A 19,604-nucleotide genomic window follows, 5' to 3' on the forward strand; every position below is an offset into this window, starting at 1 on the left:
GTTGTTTGTCAGTGGTTTAGGGTTGCCTTTGTGGAATTTCTTCAAGCTTTAACTGGCAGCGCAACAAGGAATGCTGCTGCCGCTTTGGAAGCTAAAATGCATGATTTGCCTCGGCAGCCACTTGGCAAATTGAACTGCAAAGAAGAACGACAATATCAAGATATTGCGATATTAAAACTGCCACAATATCGTTGTTGTCATGTCACAATATTAAAAGCAGCATCCATCATACCTGTTCAGAAAGTCAGGTTGATTTCTATTTGTGCAGTTCTAGCACCCTCTGGTGGCTAGTTTTTTTTTTTTTTTAATGCAGTTACATTTTCAAAGGGATGTTTTGGCCCTTCTATGTTTACAATCCATACAAATGGTCAGATGAAGGGGAACATAATATGCATGTGAAGCAAGTCAGTATGTGCAGGAACTGAATGTGTGCTTGCATTAGCAAGTAAGTGCCTCAATATTTAGTCTTATTAGAGATTGTAGGTGGTTCATATGCATTGCTGTTCTGTACAAAAGCATAATATTGTGCTTTTTTTAAATAAGTACGAGCTCATTTTCTTTTACAATTTTGTGACCTTTTTTTATTAATATCGCCAACTGCCCCACAATATTGTGATAATCATCGTATCGTGAGCTTCATATTGTGATATCGTATCATATCGAAAATCATTATCCCTACTGCAAAGAGGAGAATCATATATATATTAGGGCTGTCAACATTTATGGGGCTTTGTGGAGTGTGAAGTCACTTTTTATTACTCAAGCGCAGAGGTGGGTAATCTCGGTCCTCGAGGGCCAGAGTTCTGCAGGTTTTGGAGGTTTCTCACTTCCAACACAAGCTGAATCCAATCAACAGGATCGTTATCAGGCTTATGCAGAGCTTGCTGACGAGCTGATCATATATCAGCTGTGTTGGAGCAGGGCAACATGCAAAACCTGCAGGACTCCGGCCCTCGATGCCCACCTCTGCTCAAGCATTAACTGCAGCCTCTGTGTCAAGGTCGCGCATGGTGCACGTGCAAGTACATGCGCTTGAATAAACTCTTCGTTTGTTGAGTTTTCTTGCAGTCTGAGCTAAAGTTTGGGCTTTGCCTCTTGTTTTTTTTGTGTGGTTTTTTTCCCAGTTTCCATCTCAATCTTGCTGTGCACTAACGACGAGCACGACGTCACCCTCCACCACTCCCCACCCCTAAGAAACTGGAGTGTTTGCCCCAAACACTCTACACTGAAGGGGAGATACAATCTGATAGGCACGGTTGCAGTTAAAAATCTCTTTTTACTCATCCGTGCATTGGTGAAGTATGCATGATGTAGAAAATGATTTAATATTAACATTTTAAACTCCTCAATGCACCTTTAAAGCACTAAGAGAGATTAATTGAAATGATGTACAATGTTTAAAAACATTTTAAGTTTTATTTAATTACTGTGGTGGTTGATCTACAACCTTTGCTCTCGTATGCAACTCAGGCCCCGTCCAGACAGAAGGAAAGCTGGCTTCGTTCCTCAAACAAATCTCGTACACACAGAAGCATTTCAAGACTTGCGTGTGTCCAAAAGAAGACGCTGAGGACGTTTAACGGCTGTAATGTTTATGCCAAGTCTGGAGTGGCGCTGTAGCGCAGCCACAGGGAGTTAATGGAAGCTTAGAAGAATCAGCAAAGAAGACAAACACTTTTTTTCCCCTAGCTTTATTGCAATCTACAGAACAAATATGGCTTTGCATGTATCAAAACAACATGAAAAAGACAAACACAGGAGAAGTGACAATGGCGGGTGATTCAAGTACAACACCGCTTGTTGAACGTGGGAATGAAGAAGCAAAATATTTTGCTGCAAAAGCATAAGCAAGCTAAGGAGGCTGCGCAAAACGACTACGACACGGCTATCCGCCATTGTTGTTGACAGACTGACGGTTCGCGCGCAGTCACGCGAGAATTAGCGCATACGTCATCAATCTGCGACAATGTGTCGTCATCGAGCTGCGGCCATTACGTCATCACTGGAGGAATATCCTGCATATGGCGTCTAGACGGACGCGTACAGGGCGCGTTTTGAAATCTTTCCACTCGGCCGGTTTCAAGCTCCGAAACCGCGCTATTGTGTGGACAAACGGCCTAAACTGTAAGAAACTTGTGAGGATACATTGAAACTGTTTTTTGTGTGGATGGGGCCTAAACTAGAGGGCCCTATTTTCGTGCCCAGTGCAAGGTTTTGGTATTTTTTTAGATGGACACAGGTACAAACGAGTGTTGGCACCATTCTGTGCCATTGCATATAAGGCAAGTATATCTATGCCATCGGAGTTTGAATTACATTTTCCATCACTGAATTTGTTCAAAATCAAAATTCAACAAGTTTCTCCTTGGTTACCCGGATGTTGTTTTTCAGAGTACTGTACTGATTTAAAAAAATAATAATTTTTTTTTTACATTGAATATTTTCACACCTGAATATTTTGAGATGTTAATTTCTTTATTTTTTTTACATGTTGAATTTCAATGCTGAAAAATTCACTGTTAGGAATTTTGAAATTCAGAATTTGGAATTCAAACTCCAACTGCACGACTCTCGAAAGGTATACATGGCCAACATGAGATTGAGGTGCACAAAGTACATTTCAGAGAAACTGCAAGAAGATTGCCACTTGCGTGAGGATATAAAGTTCGCTGCTGTGGTGTGAGCACTTAAAGACCGCCTTCTACCTCAAATTGTGCATCCGCATTCTTGAGTGTGCAGTTTTCAGATGTTTATAAATCAAACATGGAAACTTGAAGACATCACAACAGTTTTTACAAAATCTCTTTTATTATCATTTCAGGAATACAGTTGACTGCTGTGCACAGCACATACGTACAAAAATAAAAGGAAACCCATTTGTAATATAGTTTTTTTTTTTACTTACTCGCCTCATTTTTTTTCAGAAACAGATGATTGAAGAAGTCTGTTGTTTCAAACTAATTTACAATCATTTCAATAATCGGAACTAAGGCAGAAGGTGAGGTATATGTTCCAAAAGAGGAGGGGGACTCAAGAGGAAGCACTCTCCCCTCAGTGCAGGAATAGGAAACTGAGAGGAAAACATAAAGGCTGCTGGCACACAGGGACACGCACGCACGCACGCACGCATACACACACATTTACACACACACACGCGCGCACTTACACGCACACATGCACACACACGTACAGAGTGAGCACAGAGCCACTCGCTTGAGATCCCTGTGAACCAACAAACATCTTTAAAAGCAGCTGATGGTCGGCAAAATGACGCGTGTGCATATTCAAAAGGGACCATTCCGAATTCCTTGTGCATAATCGGGAATTGAATAAGTGGGAGTGGATTGGCGGGATTTTTTTCCTCATCAAAACTAAACCAAAAGTCTGCGTGAAAACAAAATCATGCAACAGACTCTCGTTTTTCCAGATAGCCAACAAAGTTAACAATTAAATCTTATTATTTTGCTATTGCCACTTTTCAGTCCAAGCATTTTGCGTTGTGTTAACCCTATAAAGCCAAACGTATTATATTAAATACAAGACATTTTGAGCCCTCTATTTCACGAGTATAATATTTTTCCCCCATTAAAACCCTGACATATATGATCTGACACATGCATTGCAGAGATAATCCATTAGAGGGCAGTATCACCCATCAGATAGCGTTACCAGCGACAATACAAGATCGGCCCAATTGAGAAAGGAGAAGCAACTTATACTTATTAATAGTGGGAAATGTTCTTTCAGATTTTTGGAAATACTAATATGTTTGATATGTCTGTTTATTATTACATTTTTGACAGTTATATTTGTACAAATTTAAAGCATTGTGACAGGATGTATCAAATATGACACAAATCAAAAGTCACATGTGGAAGTTGATCCCCCCCCCAAATAAATAAATAAATACATTTGTTTGTTCAAAAGGACCAAAAAATACTCTATTTACAAAGAATCCGAATTTTCTCTCATATACAGTATTCATGGTTCAGGCTTTATAGGGTCAACGGTGTCGTCTGCAACACCCATAAACAGATCAGGGATGGCAAAACAAAAATGAGCAATTCACACTGCTTTGACTTGTTTGCTTCGGATTCATCCAGTTGAGAAAATTGCGCTGCATATAAAAAATTATCCTCATTTTAGCAGTTTTGCCAAAAAGTGTTACACAGTCAAAAAGCTACAGCTGTTCATTTTCTTCATCATGTATTCAAATGAATAATACAATAATAACGATGATAGCTTTATCAGTGGTGATAATAATACTCACAGTTTAACATCCTCAGCCTCTCTCCTAATCACAGTATTCAGCAAGTTTAACCAAGCAAGCAACCTTCCTGGAAGCCTTTGATTCTTTTTTGCTACTTACAGTGCATCATCCGACTTACTCTTGGGCTCCACCATCCCCACCCAGCCACCATGTCCTGTTATTCCTAACTCAAGGTCAATTGATATGGCCTCTACTGTCACATTGGCAGAAAACCAACCAACAACCCGCGCATGCGCTGGCACGGCCGCACTCGCGATCCAGGTGCCACGCGCTCATCTCGGTTACTAAACATGAGCGGGGGCATGCGGCGGCCCTGATGCACTGCCCACAGTGTCTTACAGTTAAGAGTGTATGAGGTAAACGGTGACAACATATTCAAAAAAAAAAAACTTTTACCAAGCTGGCCTTAGTGGTACTTTGCTACATGCAGATTCATGCATAACAATATTTCAAATGAATTTAGTAGTACAGTAGAACCTCTCAAGTTTAACACAAAGCTGGTCAAGCTCCATTTTTTCTCATAAAAAAAAAATATATATTCACAACTTAACTAACTGTACAGACTATATTTTAACATTCTAAACTGTCCAGCAAGTGTAAAAATAAATTTACCAGTATTAACAGTAAATATTTCCTGAACTAATGTATGACATCACCTCACATAAAACCGTATCTTTATTATTAGCATCTCGTTTGTTTTTCTCCAAGAATGAGAGTATTTCCTCATGAAGAGATAACACGGTTGTTAGCAATCACCAAGTCTCTATCCACTAGTGCTGTCCAAATGTGAAATAGAGCCCTTCATGTATCCCACAATCCACTGTGAAAAGAAGTGAACAACCAATGCTTGCTCAAAAAGCTATATATCCCATGATGCATTGCTTCAACACCGAAAAAATATTTCCTGTTTCCAGGCTATTGTTTGATTTTCAGGAAGAAGAAAAAAATCTTGATGAAAATGAAAATGTCTGTAATATAAGTAGACCAACACAAAGTACTTTGTTAAATTATAAGCCAATATTTATTCCAGGAAGTCCAATATCTGTGGACATTAGTCCAGTATGTAAATTAAGCCTGAGAAGTGGTTTAAACAATTTTTCTTTTGACTGACGAGTGAAGCCCACTAGAAATGCCCTTAACATGTTTAGGGAATATGTGAATGATTTTAAACGCAGCCCAGATGTTTGTTTACACTGCTAAGAAGTTTATTAATGGCCTCTGATAGTAATGTCAGTAAATAACTTAATAAAATAAAAAGAAGCAAGCTCAAGAGGTAGACTGTGTGGAACTACTCTGTAAACAGTTCTTTGTGATATAATGTGGCGTAAGCACAGAACTGACAAAATCAACAGGAAAACTAACAGAAAAACAAAAATCAGATCATAATTAATACGGCACAGGGAACTTGTTTTATTATTAAGACTCTACACTTTTGACTCATCTTAACCGGACTGAGTTGGAGCATTTACCCTCCCGGTTGATCAACGTCAGCAAAAGGTGCAATTATCTCTCAAGATTATCCTGACCGTGGTGTGTTTTGCTTCCTGCCTCACTCCAAAAACGGTCAAGCCAACCTGTTAAACCTGTTGAATATTTAAGATAGCAAATTATTAGGTGTGTGTCCTTAATAGCAAGATTGGCCGAGCTATAGACTGCGCAAGCAGGACTATTAACTGACATTTATGTCAAAGTTTATTTATTCCCAACAGTGTACGCTCTTCATTTTGTAGTATCTCTGTTGGCTGCACTGTAGTGTGTCCAAGTGGATCTTGGATTTTTTTTTTAAATGTTTTTTTTGTCCAATCAGATTTCAGCCTCTATGTGCAGCTATGTCAGTCCAATCTGCCAAGGGCTTTCAGAATCAAGTCATGCTGGCCAATGTAACTTCAACAACAGACTGGCCCACACTATTGTCAAAAAATTTATATCCTACATGGTTGGTCAGTTAGAGCTAAGTTTGATTAAAAAACAAACAAACATCACATTTGAATTAATTTGATTGGTTTTGTCATATTATAAGATAAATTATTGCCAGTACATGCTATTATATGGATGTTTTTGTACAATAAGGATGGTACAATTAGGGATGTTCAATACCACTTTTTTAGACCGATATCAGTACCAGTACTCAACATTTAATCTCCGATACCAATACCAAATACAAATACTAAAGTTCTTGAATGCCAATTATCTTTTCTTCTTATTTATTATTTCTAGTTCCTGATTGTAAAACAGGCACAAGAGGGTGGCAGATACTGGTATCGGCCACCGTTGAGAGTACCGATACCTTAAAATAAGGCTGCTATAGGCACCGATGTCGATACCTGGTATCGGTACACCCAACCCTTGTTTCTAAAATTGTGACATGATATAGCTAGCGGATAAGTCCCCACTCAATGTCGAGGTACCCTGAAGAACAAACATCCTGATTTTCTTCTCACTATGAGTGAGGTCTCTTGCATTTTGAAAAACTGTTAAGATGTTAAAAATCATTACATGTGTAACCCGCTCAAAAGACTGTTAACATGCTACATACAGTTAATTTCACTGTATGTAAAGGTGGAAAGATTTTGAATCTCACTATATGCACGATTTGTGTTTCCGCACATGGACTTCGGCAAACAGCATCCCAGAAGCCACGCGCGAACTAGCGAGCCAATCCGCATTCCGTAATGCTGACCAATAGGACCGCTCTGGGACCCTTGCCTCTGTCATGTCCGTCATTTACGTCCACTTTCGGAAGGCGGAACAATCAGATTGCTCCGGGACCCTTGCCTCTTTTTACGTCTGCTTTTCCAGTATAAAAATGATCTGCGTGCAAATAAAAAAGTCACGTTCCAGACTTCCGGACCTCGACTAACCTCCTGCCCCCTTTTCCTTTGTCATTGTGAATTTCCCATCAATCAAACAGTTTCTCTAGCCATGTATAGCTTGCTAAGCACTCCCGGTTCAATGCAAACATGAGCGCCGTCGCTAAAGAGAGAAAGTCATATCATTAGCATCAAGAACGGGAAATAGAGTTTTGCTTCACAAACGTCAACGACAAGTGCCTTACCTTGTAGCGGCAGATAACTATCAGAATCTTAATTAAGTTGCTCTGAAAATGTCTGCATTGTTTGGGTCTATTTGTGAGTCAGTCTTTTCAGACATGAATGTCATTAAGTCATAGTTTAGGACAAGGCTGAGTGAGGAACTCATGTATTTTGTGACCACTGTTGATTTGTTATTGTAGTGGCTGAAGTAAAGGTATTATAACACAAATTTGGCTATAGAATAAACGTTGTGAACAATGAGCAGCTTGCTGCTGTTTTGTTTTTCTAAAAGTAGCTCACTGAGGAAAACGGTTGAAGACCCCTGCACTAAATGGTTCTGTTAGCAACCGACTTTGCAAATCAGCTTAGGTATTAACTAAAGAATCCATGAACAGATTTAGTTACACTTTTCAACAAAGGTGTCTATTTGAGGGGAGGCGTTAATTTGTCCAAGTGGCAGTCATTATTTTAGAAACAGCTTCAATTCAAGTGGAGGCCACTATGTGAGGAAATACAGCATTATTAGGGCCCGAGCAGTGACCGGTATCTCTATGACAATATTCGTTTATAAATATAGCGCCACCTAGCTCTTGGGGTGAAAATTGTTTTTTACCCCACATGCGGTATTTTGTACAAAATTTGGATACTCTTTGTAAGTGTGATAACTAAGTCATTTATGAATATTTTTTTTTCTTTCGATCACAAAATTTTCAGTGGCATCAGATCTATCCATATATACAGTATGTATTTTTTATTTATTTATTTTTGATGCCCTCTATGGACAATAAAAGCAATATTGTGCTATGAGTAAAACTAACTATGATGTATACTTAAAAAAATGTGAATTGGGGCAACTCAATGACAAAAAATAAAGGATGCTGATTTTTGAGGGTCTTATCACACACACTCAACACACCTGCCCCCCCCCAAAAAAAATAATCCACATGTAAAGGTTTATTATGCCATTTAATTTTTTTTTTAATCTGCTGATACCCCATCATGCAAGTACCCCAAAGTGGCCTGGGCTGCGAGGGCCAGCTCTAGTTAACTTTGTTGTTTTTGATTCGGACAAAAAGTCAAAGAAATTGAGTTTGAGCTTGGATTTTTTGTAACACTTGAGAATAGTTTTCAAATTGCTTGACTGACCAACTTTAGCACTTCAGAGGTTCCACTGTTCGCCAAACCTAACAGATTGCGGCGCAATTCAGCAGGACCGAAAATAGTCTTAACGAGTCATGACATCCTTGTCTCATCGCACATGAGAAAACACGAGAAGCTCGCCCATCATCTTGCTCAAAGAACAAGGTCGGAACAAGAAAACAACTAAACGTCAGTAACCCGAAAACGAGACGTCAGCACCTCCGGCCTTGGTACACAAATGGCTCAGGCGGATGAGGCCCGCAATGTAGGTCCGCATTACTCGCATCCTCGCCGAGTTAAACCAACAATGGAGGCCATGCACTGAGACCCTTAAAAGTCCAACTCAGCACGTCACTGCTGTCATTGACTTCGCCCCTGCACATCGCCGTATTACAGTATCTCAAAGGGTTGCATTCAAGTAAAGTATGCTACATACTCAGTGACCAATTTGCATTAATAGCTTGCATAAATAATAAAGACAAATGTAAATCTAAATGGGAGAGACTGGAGTACCTGAAGTGTAGAATCCTGATGTCCCTCAAAGCAAACCCTCATTGACAGTGAACTGACTCATCAACAGTAGCATCCACACTGTTTCCTGCATAAAGACCTTCAAGTGCTAAACCAAAAGAGATCCCTTCATCACTTTTTGTCAAGACGGCACCCAAATACAAGCTATGTGAGTTTCCTTCATACTTGGATAACAATGGCATGTACCCAAAACCATTGATAACCAAATTGTGGGATTGTCAAAGCTCCCTCCAGTGCTCTCTTTCAAATGTCAAATATAAAAAATAAAATAAAATAAAAACCACTGCGCCATGTGCAGGCACACAGTCACAATTCACTTCCTTAATCGAATTCCCGGAGGGAACATCGTGTGGCCCTCCTGGAATGGGGCTCAAGACCAGCGGTGGCATCTGGCTTGTGGAGTGATGACTTGTCTTTCATTCCTATTTCTGACTTAAGCACCGGCATTACTTGCATGCAAAGGGAAGGGGAGGCGTGGGGTCAGGGAGGGGGGCCACCACAGGAATTCAAGGCACCGCTACCTCATGACAAAGCAAGAACAACCGCTGCCATATTTGCAAGTGCTGGAGTTGCCCTGTCCGAGATGAGATCCAACAAATGGAGATGGTGCACAACAAAAACATCTTCACAGGCATTTTTTTTTCTCAGTACAAGTTCCATGCATGTATATTTTTCAGAATTTTTGGTGCTTTGAGGTAATACAATGATCATATCCAAAACAAAGAGCTGACAGAGCACGCACTCCGCTGACTTCAACAAGCACCCATACAGAAGAATGAAGACCGTTGAAGCCGACAGTATCTCTGTCCCCATCGCAAATTGGTTGAAATCCAAAAAAAGCAGCAAAGAAAGGCATTTCATCATTTCTAATACAAAGTAAGCTACCCAAATATACATATAAAGTCTGAATAAATACTATTGGATATTCTTTCTATGACAGTCCGTTGTGGGTTTTGATGGATGTACAGTATGGAGAGGGTATTGAAGTTACCTGGGAAAGAATCCACGTGTGCAAATAAGTGTGTTATTGCCAGTCTTTGCTCGGGGGAGGTCATATTCGGGGTAGGAAGTGCGTGACAGTCATGGCAGTGGTGGCCTTGTTGCCCCTTTTGACGCGGCCGTGCTTGCTGAGCGCCATGAAGGAGCCTCGGTACGCCAGCGACTCGTACGCGTTGTAGTTGTTGGGCAGCATCCGCTCTCGGAATTTGCACTCGTCTTGGAAGACTGTCTGCAGACGACACGGGAGGCAAAATCGTTTGCACAAGTTCCATTGCTACATCATTCATACGTTTGAAAAGAGGTCAGATTGTTTATTATGGAACATTATAATTTCCTGACTTTGTGGCTTTTCTTAATTATAAACCAAAATTAGAATAAATACACAATGACATATAGACTGTGTCAAGTGAATCTACAAGTAGTATATAAGAAATTAGTAAAATTTTTGGAATTGAACTATTGAAACAAATTCACAATCAAGAGATGCAAATGAATGGTAATGAGGTTAATAATCTTCAGCCTGCTCCAAAAAACAACAAAAATGCTGTAACGTCACTTAATTAGAAAAAAACCAGTACTGTACTATAAAAAAAAATTCATACAGTAATAATTAAATACAGTGGAACCTCGAAGTTTGAACGTCTCGGAACTCGAACAATTCGGACTTCAACTCAAAAATCGGAGTAAAAAATGCCTCGGAGTTTGAACTCATTTTCAGAGTTTGAACACCCAAACAAAGCAAGCTATGCCGAACATACCTTGAAAACGGCTAGCCGAGTGAAGCCGAGCAATGCCGAATGCTTACGTTGCGGAAGTTGAGACGATGCACTGCTCGTTTCCATTGAAATCATGAATACTCCCGGAGGTGCTCCATACTCGCGAGTGCATTTTGATTTTTCCACGACAATTTTCTTCGCCATGGGCCCAAAGAAAGACAACAGTGCCAGTGGCAGCAAAGAAAAACATACAGTGCTACGAACCACAGTGGAATTAGGAAGGAGATTATCGCGCAGTTGTAACTACCACGACTACTTCTGTAAATACTGGCACGAGGACCCCCCTAAGCTGTTCAACAACGTGCCTGATGTTAAACAACGCACGCAAGGACCGCTTAGTAGCCTAACAATGTGCCCAATGTAAAATACACAAACTCAGCACTTAACTAAAACTAGCATTAACATAGCATTTATCATCCACTGATGCCATCACACCACAACAGGTAAAGTAAGGTGTTTTTATTGTTTAAATACTGTACTGTACTGTAAATGTAAAAAATATAAATAGAAATTAAAATAGGAATTTTCTGGTTTAGGAGCTTGGCAACGGCTTAATTGCATTTACATTATTTCCTACGGGAAAAAATGTTTCAGGGGTTGAACAATTCGGACTTTGAACACTTCGCAGGAACGAATTATGTTCAAACTCCAAGGTGCCATTGTACAATGTAATTTGAATTGTATTTTATTATTATTATTTTTTGCTATATTGTGATGCTTTACTCCTAGTATGTGCACCTGTGCTACCAAGGGGCTGAAGATGGCAGACATGAATAGAATAAAAACATTTGATAATGTTGGATGAAAAGGACAATTAAGTTACACAGTTTTTTTTGCAGAGGATAAAGAATATACACCCGTGAGTATTGCTATAATGTCTGTCTATATTTGTTGCTACACCGTTTGTGTTAAAACATCTTAAGGAGTTATAACCACGACATCGATGCTAGTTTTGTTTAGCCTGTTTGGCGCTTTACATTGAATGGGGATATCTGATACTTTTTTCAAACCGATAAAACAAAGACCTGTATATGCCAGTACAGCATTTTAACATAAAATTGCATAAAATTAATGTCAATTTTCTATTCTTCTTATTTCTAGATCCTGGTCATAAAACAGCCATAAGAGGGCAGCTCGTATCAACCGCGGTTGCGATTACAGATACCTTGAAATAAGGCCGGGTCATCGGTACTGGCCCATCCTTAGTAATTTACAACTGGGAGTGGCAATAAACAGCTTGAAGCAAGCACTTAGCTTCTTTTTTGAAGAATTCTTGTCTATCTACTGAACTGCTGCTTGTTGTGAAGTTCAGTACCAGTAAGGTGGGTCTTTAATTTAGCTTTAAAAGTCTCAACTGAGCAGGCTTACCTAATGTCAAGAGGGAGAAAATTCCATAGTGTTGGAATAGTCGTAGCTAACAAAAAATGACAGACATTTGGGTTTGTGTTAGTGCATAATAAAGGCCATTCCTTTTACATTTACTACTCCCAGCACTGACAGCAGCAACACTTGCTGGTGAAAAATTGCTATTATGCCATCAAGTTTGAATTTCTAAAACATTCATATAATGAACACTATTTTCACTACGGGTTCAAAAACAAGTAGAGGTTCGAAATGAAGCCATACAACTTGCAGAAATGCAAGGGAACCACAATACCATCAAGTGACTCCAGTGAATGACTTTTTCTATCAATTCATACTCAATTTGAAAAAAAAAACACGTCACACTAGCATAAAGGCACAGTCCAAAACATGGGGGGGGGGGGGGGAAGTTATCCTTTTTTCTTTTTTTTTACCAAGGACAATGGAAGTAAATAGCTAACATTTTCACAGAGGATGACGGTAACCAGTTGTGAAATTCAAAGCTAACGGTAAATGTGTTCAAATATTGAACAGCTAATATTGCTTATTGTATGTTAAATGTGGCTAAATGTAGTCATACTTTCTGTCACTTCTACAAACATAGACATAATATACGTTTCATCCCTTAGCCACACTCTTTGGATGGATTTACTCAACAACTCTCAGCACAATCTTAAAGGGGAAGTCGACCCCAAAATTTTCTTGTTCCTTACAATAAAATATTCTATGCGACTTCCACTAGTCTAAAAACTATTCTGCTTAATTTTACGTTTGTGGAATATGAAGAAAACAGCAACATCCTAGTCAGCAAATATGGTGATAAAATTGGCCCAATGAATTGCGGTCCATTAGTGGCCCACATCTGGCATCCACATGGGGGCCACACATAAGGCCCATATCTAAGCCATAGCTGGCACTACTGTGGCCCTACGCTGGGCCAGACAACTGGTGCCCAACATCAGCCTTAATTTAATCTGAACTAAACCACTTCATTCATGTACCATATTTGACCCACATATAAATAAATAAAAGACTCAACAACAATTTTAGTATTATTAAAGATGTTCATTTTTCGATAGGGTCCACTGGGAGCAAACAAGGATTCAGTGCCTTTCAAGGACCCTTCAACATGGTCACCAGGGGTGAGAATCGAACCCACAACCTCACAGATGGGACACAACCACTCTGAGCCATCCAGTTAAATACTTTGTCACTAGTTTTAACATTTGGATGTGATGGAAGGTAGTTCGCCACAGCTCTTCGGATTCTTATAGTACAGGGAGTCCTCGAGTTATGTCGCACGCCACCTATGTCGTTTCTACTTTACGGCGCCCGTGCCTCGTCCGTAGCATCTTCTTTGTCGTTAATTTACTACAGTCATCACACAATTTTAAAGTGATTTAAACTAGTGTTGTTGTTACCTCTAGCAACGAACGTCCATTGAGCAGGTCGGGTCGCCATCAGGCGCGTCACATTACCGTGTTTAAATTAAATTGTTTGAATTAGCTCCGCTCTGCCGTCCGTCAGCAATGTCCGTGCGGAAACACAAAATATTGGTTTCCGGCTCTTCCGGGTCACGCAAATATGTTTTTTTTAAATTAGTGTACAAAGTATTTTGATGTAAATATCGACATTAACAGTGAAATCCAACTTAAGCGAAATTCGGGTTACGTCGCCAGCATAGGAACGGAACTCGACCGTAACTCGAGGACTCCCTGTACTTTTTGGGTGTATGTTCACCTGACTGTTTCCTTACCAAGGATGGTACACCAATGAGTTCTCAAAGAACTTCCCAGAGAACTTATTTGATGGTGAACAGCTTTCGCCATTTTTTGGACATTGGTGTCATTAACATTTCGTCATAGTGTACATTCCTTGTTAAGGAAACAGTCAGGTGAACAAACACCCACAAAGTACTATAAGAATCCGAAGAGCTGAGGCGAACTACCTTCCACCACATCCAAATGTTAAAACTAGTGACAAAGTATTTAACTGGATGGCTCAGAGTAGTCGTGTCCCATCTGTGAGGTTGTGGGTTTGATTCTCACCCTTGGTGACTATGTTGAAGTGTCCTTGAGAAAGGCACTGAACCCTTGTTTGCTCCCAGTGGACCCTATCGAAAAATTTGCATATTAAAATAATACTGAAGTTGTTTTTGAGTCTTTTTGTTTTATGTGGGTCAAATATGGCACATGAATGAAGTGGCTTAGTTAAGGTTGAATTAAGGCTGATGTCCAGCACCAGTTGTCTGGCCCAGCGTAGGGCCACAGTAGTACCAGCTATGGCTTAGATATGGGCCTTATGTGGCCCACATGTGGATGCCAGATTTGGGCCACTAAAGGACTGTAATTCATTGGGCCAAGTTCAAGTTGCTAGAGACCATTTTGCCACTTGCTGCCAACTGAAAATTACATCACAGTGACGACCATTCACGGCTCACTTATTTTCTGAGTTTGGTCATGTGACATTCACAAGCTGAGCTTTAATTGCTCATTACTTGAGTTGACAGCATGTGACAAAACGGCCGCCCCCTGAAAAGGATAAAGATTGATGGATTTTGATGCTTCATTCATATTCTAAAAACAATATTAATCCGAATGCCATGTTTAGACTAATGAGGCATATATAACAAATTATTGTAAAGATTTTTAGGGGTGTTGAATTCCCCTTAAATTCATTCAATTAAATAAAGTGGCTACAAATAGCAGTGATCGTTTTCTTCTACTGTAAACAACTGCACATTTTATGGCTTTTCATTACAGCAGTTCCCTGAAATGGAACATAAAGAATGTATACATGAAAAATAATATTTCAAGTCCCTCAGTAGTCAACAAAACAGCAGCCACTAATGAAAAAAGGCAAGGCACAACGTCAGTTCTGCAGTGCTGACAAGCCAACATGGCGTATGCAGCAGACAAGCCGGCTGCCTCCATCTCAACCCATGTGGCTAAATTCAATCTCTTATCAGATCATCAGCACAGTGGCAAGCTAACACGTCATCACTCGAGAGGAGATACATTCTGCCTGTCAAGGATGTCGGCCCACCAGCCAACTAACGGCAACACATGTCATTGTCATTGCAGCGCCAATGACATCAAGGTTACTGCTGACATTCTCACAAATCTCCACAACTCAAGTCAAGTACCTTTGAGCATGTCCAAACAATATGTTGCACTAGAACAGCTCTGGTTGAATACCTGCGAATTTGTATAGCTCAGAAGTCAACCAAAATCCCTTAATCCATGTCCTCCTCATTAACTGTACAAGCAGACACTTTTGAATGATAAAACCAGAACATATCAATCCATCCATTTGTTACAGTGCTTGTCCTCATTAGGTTGAGGGTGAGCGAGAGTCAAGAGAGCTGGAGGAAACCCACGCAAGCGTGACAAGAACTCAACACAGGAAGGCCAGAGCAGAGAGTTCGACTCCAAACCTCAGAACTGTGAAGCAGACGAGTTAACTGCACATCCACTGGAATACCCTCGACAAAAACATCCCAAGAAAGAAAATTACAGGAAAAAAAATAAACATAACCATCATCATGACCGAGGAATTCCACATCTTACCCTGAGCATATGTTTGGGTTTTATTTTTTTATTAATTTTTTGCTTTTTGGTGGTACAGTGTTCCCTCGTTTACAGCAGGGGTTAAGTTAAAAAATAAAAAATAAATTCCCGCAATAAATTAAATCTGTGAAGTAGTTAGCTTTGTGTTTTACATTTATTATAAACGTTTTAAAGGTCTAAAACCCTTCACCGCACAGTTTATACACTTTTCTCATTGAGGCATTTATATTTTTTCCACATTTCTAACCTTTATAAATTTGATAAAATAGGTACATTGTTGCAAAATAAAATGCATGCAAAATTGCACACAAAAAATCTGCAAAACAGCGAGACCGCAAAATGTGTACCGCATTATAGCGAGGGAACACTGTATTGCACTTTTTAAAAAAAATGCAGCAGCCAAAACAATTAGTATCAAAAGACTGAGAATTGGAAAAGAATAAGCACTGAAAGAAGGTAAACTATTTGACTTCTTATCAAAACTCATTTGGGCAATTTTATTGTGTTTACATTTTAACAATAGTGAGTGTGTTGCTCATCTGACAAATTTAAGACTGTTTCATTGTTTTTATACTTTACTTTTAATGGAGGTTAGTTTTTCATACTACTTCAGCAGTTAATGTAAGGAAAATTTAAATCCTACTTAAAACATTGCACACACGATGAGATTGATTTATTTTTCCGTTACTAAAAAACAAAAAACATAAATGATGTTGTAAAACAGATTTAGCCATAAAGGGTAATTTCTCTGGATGACTCAGTTGTAATGCTTAAAGTGGTCAGTAAGTGACCACCTCATGAACTGTGGCTTTATGGGACCTACTTATAAAATAGTAATTATAGCTCATAGTGATGGCGTGACACCTATGAAATATTGCTGTTAACAGTTTTGTAGGTGGTCATCAGCTGTTCAAAAAAGTAAATCCAGACCCTCAAACACTTTTGACAGATCCCCTTCAAAAACAGTTTACATTGAACTGAGCTCAATAACTACAAAGTGGCAAAGCGTTTGATTTATTTTTATTTTTTTGAGGACGCTCCAACCGGCATGCCTGTATATTATCATAGTTTCATTTATCATGAACGTTACATACACAGTTGTGAGGTTGGGGGTTTGAATCTCAGCTCTGGCCTTACTGTGAACATTTCCTCCCATATTTGCAAATTACAGTAGGTTCAAAGACTCTAAATTGCTCTTTTGTGTAATTATTTGTACTGTATATAAGCGCCCTGTGATTAGCTGGTGACCAATCTTGGGTGTACCCCACCTCTGCTCAAAAATCAGATGGGATATCCCAAGCTCATGTTAAAAAAATAGATGATTAATTTGATTGTATTCGAGTATAATCTTCATGTACATGGCCTGAACTTGACAGTTTTGTTATGTGAGGACAGATGCAATGTATAGATGAACGTCTTGATTTTCATTGGACTTCTTGGAGAGCCCAATTGTAAGTAAAAAAAGTAAAAAGTACACAATGTCAAATATTTGGAATGTGTCAATCCTACTGGCTCATGCACATTGATCAGCAGTCCTTATAGAAAAAAAGTGGGGTGCACACTTACCGTCCCATATAACCTCCCTCGTCTGTTCATGGCGACATACAAGTCACTCTTGACTCCGCACAGGCTCACCACTCCTCTCTCCACCGTGGAGATCTCAATGAGACCTGAAATCACAAAAAATTTGAGAACGCGCGATGGCTGGCCGGGAGCCTTTTTCCCCCTTCCAAACAGAGAATAATTTATGATTAGGATTTAGCATGTATTGTGTCCCCTCTCCACGCCTATGCGCCTAACCTTGCAGCGTGACGACTCTTTGTTCTGCATCCTTCACATCCCATCACATGCAAGCGCATTTATTTATTTGTGTGTGTGTGTGTGTGTGTGTGTGCGTGTGTGTGCGTGCGTGCGTGCGTGCGTGCGCGTGCTTGTGTGTGCGTGTATGCGTGTGGCGGGATTGCGCCATTCGCGTGGTCGTGCTGGGCTCCACGGCCACCGGCTCGCCCGAGCTGGCCCGTAGCGTAAAAATAAGTTGCGTCTAAAAGCGTCCATACATTCATGTCATGCTCTGGGAGGAGGGGGAGGAAGAGGAGAGGAGAGGACGAGCAAGGGAGAGGAGCGGAGCGGAGTGGAGAGGAAGGGAGGAAAGAGGAGGGGGCCGGGGGGCGATCGCTCGGCGCTGTTTGCTTTTTAATAGAATTGTCTTTGCGCCCCCCACCGAGATGACACACGATCATGCAAATGACACGGAAGAACTCACTGTACTGGTTCTCGTGGTGGATACCGTTGATCCTGCCGTCGGGGAGGATCTGGAGGTGGAAGCCGATGCCCACGTTGCAGTAGAGCCTCCGCACTCTCTTGATGCCCAGCAGGTAGTCACTCTCCCAGTTGAGCTCCGGCTTCTCCCCGGAGATCCCCAGCACGGAGCGAGAGAAGAGCGTCTCCCAGCGCTTCTCCAGCAGCGAGGTGCCATTCGTCCGGCCGCTCGGGAGCGGGTACGCCGACACGATGCCCAGCAGGAGGCTGAGGAGAACTGCCGCGGTCAGCGTCCAGTGCGGCGTGCCGGCCTCGCAGGACATACTGACGAGGAGCCTGTGAGCTCCAGCCATCCGGTTTACCTTCAGACCACGTGGTCCAAATTAATGAGCCTAAAAATACCGCTCTTCTTGTTTTTCTCCCTTCGGCATGCTGGCTGAGGGTTATTTCTGGAGCTGTGCAGGGCATGAAACGCAAGCCCCGGTGCAGAGGAGGAGAGGAGACGCTGGAGGTGATGGTGCTGGTGCTGCTGCTGGTGATTACCATGTTTTGCAGCTCCTACCTCCACGCCTCTCTCTCTCCCCCCTACACGCGCGCACTTGCTCTCTCTCCTGCTCCTCGACCAAAAAGAAGAGTTGCAAGAAATAATCCGCCATGCACCAAAAAAAAAGAGAGAGAGCAGAGAAAGAAATGAAGGCCCCCCTCCCCTCAGGGGCCACGCATCTTCCCTGGATCTTCTGACTCCCAATGCAAGGCCAGAGATAACCCTGATGGCAGCAGGAAAGAGCCTTCAATGTTTTGTCATAGCTGGCCCAGTAAGAGGTTGTGGGTGGGCTGGGAGGGGAAGGGGGACTTGAGCGGGCCCTCAGGGCAGCACCCAAATTGGGTCGGTGGTCATATGTCTGTCAGGCCGCTTCCTTATTTAGAAAGAAGGTGTAAAAACAGTCCCACTTGTCACTGGAGAGCAATGACAGCGCTCATGCTGTGCCACTTTTTCTGTTGCACTCTTTAACAACTTTAGCAAACAAATCTATGGATGAGACGGTCAACACCTGTGATTCTCAAGTGTGCCGTGTGAAATTGCCTAAATGCAATTAGTTTGTTCACTATCTATCCCAATGACGTATAGTGACAAGCAGAACAATGAAATGTTCTTCCACTAGATGGCAATCAAGAAGCAACCTCTGCATACATTTGTTTTCTTACATAAATTAAGCGTATATGCCTCGGCTCAAATAAAGGTTGGAAAACCCTGACCTATACCACCTTGTTTCAAGGTTTAAGTCCTCCATTGGAGTAAAAACACAGAATCCCGCCACCCAGTTGTCCATTGCAGCATAAGCTCTACTACAGTAACGCATTATGATCTCCGCATGTTTCTCATGGTACATATGTAAGAGCCGCGTGGAGCAAAGCGGAGGCCTGACATGGAATGGCACACATAGTCCGCATGCCATTCCCGGCGACACGAAAGCCTATCGTCTTTTCCATGTAACAGATAATGTCAGCAGCTGCATGGCCATGTGTCAGAGAGGCCACAGCGGTGGGCTGCGCTAAACAGTCACTTCTTGGGATCTCCGACGGATGGCACCATTATCAAGATAGTTTTCTCCACAGAAATTTGGAAGAAGCTCAGTAACTTGTAATAGGGACAGATGTTGGATAA

General features: G+C 41.0%; 1 protein-coding gene across 2 annotated transcripts; it reads right to left on the minus strand.

Moving 5' to 3' along the window:
* Positions 1-14: 14 nt before the first annotated feature.
* On the minus strand, positions 15-18,616 carry LOC147176376 (fibroblast growth factor 6-like). 2 transcript variants are annotated; one of them, XR_015094575.1, is made up of 4 exons: positions 17,943-18,616; positions 17,246-17,349; positions 9,965-10,201; positions 15-134 (listed from the first exon to the last, which is right to left on the minus strand). XR_015094575.1 is itself a non-coding variant. In XM_086073209.1 (3 exons), the coding sequence occupies exons 1-3, from the start codon at positions 18,289-18,291 to the stop codon at positions 10,025-10,027; spliced, it is 630 nt and encodes a 209-aa protein (XP_085929335.1). In that variant the 5' UTR covers positions 18,292-18,616; the 3' UTR covers positions 1,770-10,024. The 2 variants fall into 2 exon arrangements, 1 of the variants encoding a protein (XP_085929335.1); XM_086073209.1 differs by lacking the exon at positions 15-134 and having other exon boundaries at positions 1,770-10,201.
* Between the last annotated feature and the right edge of the window lie 988 nt (positions 18,617-19,604).

Source organism: Leptonotus elevatus, chromosome 4, assembly GCF_054856555.1.
Source record: "Leptonotus elevatus isolate MCC_2025b chromosome 4, RoL_Lele_1.0, whole genome shotgun sequence".
NCBI lineage: Eukaryota > Metazoa > Chordata > Actinopteri > Syngnathiformes > Syngnathidae > Leptonotus > Leptonotus elevatus.